At 42.6% G+C, this 3,527-nt stretch overlaps 1 protein-coding gene across 1 annotated transcript; it reads right to left on the bottom strand.

The window, feature by feature from the left end:
* Positions 1 to 1,338: 1,338 nt before the first annotated feature.
* On the bottom strand, positions 1,339 to 2,449 carry LOC135232982 (olfactory receptor 2G3-like). Its single transcript, XM_064295720.1, has one exon. It carries the CDS (start codon positions 2,447 to 2,449, stop codon positions 1,508 to 1,510), a length of 942 nt encoding a protein of 313 aa, XP_064151790.1. The 3' UTR covers positions 1,339 to 1,507.
* Between the last annotated feature and the right edge of the window lie 1,078 nt (positions 2,450 to 3,527).

Below are 3,527 nucleotides of genomic sequence, written 5' to 3'. Positions count from 1 at the left end.
ATATTCCAGAAATATTAGAATCTTCAAACAAACATGTACAAACACACACACGCACACACCCCAAATGAATTAGTTTCAAATCCGCCGTCATTTTCTCTTGGCAGGGTTTGAATTCCTGTCATCATTACATGGCAGAATTACTTGATGATAGAATGCCTATAATCTGACCCTACAAATGCCAGTAAATTTCTGTTAGTCCTTAAACTAGCCCAAGACAGATTTGGCCCACCCCGCATGTGCAGAAGGGCGAGGTAGGACCGCTACTTAACCTGAGCAGAGGGCGCAGCAACAGGAGGAACAAATCAAAAGGAAAATCATCATCTGGACCTTATTCTGAAGCGAGAGGTCCAACAAGAACCACATCACCTCCTGTTTCCTGTCCATCTTCTAGAATTTTCCCTCCCCAGTAAACCTGCATGGCCACCATCTTATTGCCCAAATCACACATAAGCCCTGCTGCCTAGTAGCTTGGGGAGTCAGATCTGAGGAACTTCCTCCAGACTCCTTGCTCTGTGCATTGCAACAAAGTTACTTTCTCAAAGACCAGTGTCCAGATAATTGGCAAGTCTGAGTGTTCCGAACAAGGACTCCCCTTTTAGGGTTCGGTAACATACCGAAAATCAAATCCTACCCCTGCTGCCACCAGTGTGGACACCATCACCTACGCACAATCAAAACTGAAATAAAAAGCTAACTTGGCAAGGAATCAGACATAGAATGAAAGAATCAAAAAGCTCAACCACAAAACTTATCAGATTAGCCAGGGGAGGGGAATCCAGGAGTCTAGAAGTCCAGCTCAGTTGAGGTGAGCTTTCAGACTACATGTTTCTCTTGGTCCATGGATTGAATCCAAAAGAGTAATATCTCAGTGCCTTCATGAATAACCTTTAAAAGAACAACTCGAAGACACCTAGCTAATTATTTTACTGTTTACGAACTGTTTACTTCTATAAGAAGAAGGTCCCTGTGTAGCACAGTTTGTGGTTGACTATTAACACAACGGTTGGCAGTTCGAACACACCCAGTGGCACCACAGAAGAAAGCCCTGGTGATCTGCTTCCATAAAGATAACAGACAAGAAAGCCCTATGGAGCAGATCTAACCTGTAACACATGGGGGCGCCATGAGTCAGAATCAACTTGGCAGCAAAGGTTTTTTTATTTCTACAAAAGGGAGACAAATTAATAGATTGATTTCATCTAACAAGGCAAAACCAGAATTTATACAAGAGAAAGAATAGAGAGGGAGGAAAATTAACTTCAGAGGCTCTAGGAAGAGTAAGGCTTGTTTGTGCTTTATTGGGTAAACCAGTTGTCTGGCAGATTATAAGATGCCAGTCTGGACATCATATCCTGACTATGTTAAGTACGGGGATTAAAGAAAGTGATTTCAGTTGTTTATGGATTCTTCAGACAGCATTGAGAATTTAGTTTTGCAGCATGCTTTTCAGTCTTTCAGCACTCCCACCTTAGTTAAACCATGTCTGCACGTTTTCCGTATCGCTTTCTCACTTTCCTATACTCTGATCTTTTCTCACCAGCCTCTTCAAAGCTCCCTTTACATCTTTGTTTCTCAGAGTGTAAATGAGGGGATTGAGGGTGGGAGTTGCTACAGTATACAAAAGGGTTATAAACTTTCCCTGTCTGTGGGCGTAGGAGCTGTTGGGCTGGATATAGACAGCTGTGATGGTCCCATAGAAGAGGGAAACTACCAATAGGTGGGATCCACATGTTCCAAGGGCTTTACGCCAAGCTTGGGCTGACCTGATTCTCATCACTGCTTGGGAAATGTATCCATATGAGACCAAGATGAGTGCCAGGGGGAGGAGGAGTAGTATCAAGGAAGCCATGAAGAGCTGGACCTCATTGGCATGAATGTCTACACAAGCTAACTTGATCATGGCAGGCACTTCACAGATGAAGTGGTAAATCCTCCGGTTCCCACAAAGGGGCAGCTGAAGGGTGATGGTGCCCTGAACTAGGGTATTGCCCACTCCACTCAACCATGCCACTCCTACAAGTGACTGGCAAAGCCGCGGATGCATAACAGTAGCATAATGAAGTGGTCGGCAAATAGCAGCATAGCGGTCATATGCCATGACAGCCAGGAGAACACACTCAGTAGATCCCAGTGCCAGAGCCACGTAGAGTTGAATAGCACAACCTATAGGAGTAACTGTCTTTGCTAATCCATGGAGATTCCACAGCAGTTGGGGCACAATGGTGGTGGTAAGGCAGAGGTCAACAAAGGAGAGATTGGTAAGAAAGTAATACATGGGCGTATGGAGCTTGGGATCCAGACTGGAGACCAGGATGATGGCTGTGTTGCTCATCAGTGTCAGAAGGTAGGAGATCAGCACAACCACAAAGAGGATCTTCTCAAGCTGTGGCTGGTCAGAGAAGCCCACCAAAATGAAATCACTTCCCAAACTCTCATTATTTGTCTTCATTACCCTACTTATGAAAAGGAAAGAGATGAGTACAAAAATACATGTGATGAGTCTAAAATCCAAAACCAAATACGCTGCCAAATTGAGTCAATATTGGGCAGTGGGAAGCAAATAAAATCAGAAATACACTTGAAAGAAATAGACCCTGAAGTTGAAGAATGTGGGTGTGTAAGTAGAGAGAGAGAGAAAGAAAGAGTGAAGAGACAAACCTGTCTGACACCAGGAGGAAAAAAATTAAGAACTTTCTTAGAGAAATGCTAAAAAATATGGTGACATTAAATAACCCTTTCATGAACCCGTTATTTTCTGCTTTAAATTCTTTTTTTGTTGTTGTTACCACGTGTTTTCATTAATGGAGGCATGCTGAATCATTAAGTGTGTCTGAATTTTTGGAAGGCAGTATGGATTTTTTTTTCTTATCCCCTCCCAGAAGCTTACCCTAAGTGTTCAGTGGTACACATGATGTTACACTAATTATGCCGCAGAGTCCTCAGTGGGGTCTGTCTACTGGTACTTACCTGCAACAAATGAAAATTTTCAAAATTTCTATTTTTCCTACCAAAAATTAAGATACCTCATACAATACCCTATAAAAATAGTAATTTACAGCACACTCCCATTTCTTCAGTTGTAGTCATAAAGGCCCCTGCCTTGAGGCAGCAGGCACTGTCAGTGGTGCAGCAGCTTCCCAATAAATGTCCAGAAGCAGAAAATGTACTTGGTTCCTTGGGGTACCCATGAGAAGGAAAGGGATAAACAATAAAAGAAGTAAACAATAATTAATGATTTCTTGATTATTCCAAATTCTTCAATTTTTCTGCAAATCTACTTCCTTCTTCCTCAAAAGCATCTTGTAAAATTGGAAGCGAAAGAAGAAAAGGAGAGGTGTTGTCCAATCAATGAACATTTGCTTTATACCTATTTTATCAGTGATCAAAAGGAGCCCCCGTGGCTCACAGGTTAGGTGCAGTGCTAACCCAAAGGTCAAGGAGTTGGAAGTCACCAGCTCCTCCTTGGTAGAAAAGGGTGCTGATCTTGTTCTATAAAGACTGCAGCCTTCAAAACCCTAGGAGCAGTA

This window comes from Loxodonta africana, chromosome 1, assembly GCF_030014295.1.
Source record: "Loxodonta africana isolate mLoxAfr1 chromosome 1, mLoxAfr1.hap2, whole genome shotgun sequence".
Lineage (NCBI taxonomy): Eukaryota > Metazoa > Chordata > Mammalia > Proboscidea > Elephantidae > Loxodonta > Loxodonta africana.
Note: the sequence above shows the minus strand (reverse complement) of the source record. Positions and strands in the feature narration are given on the sequence as shown.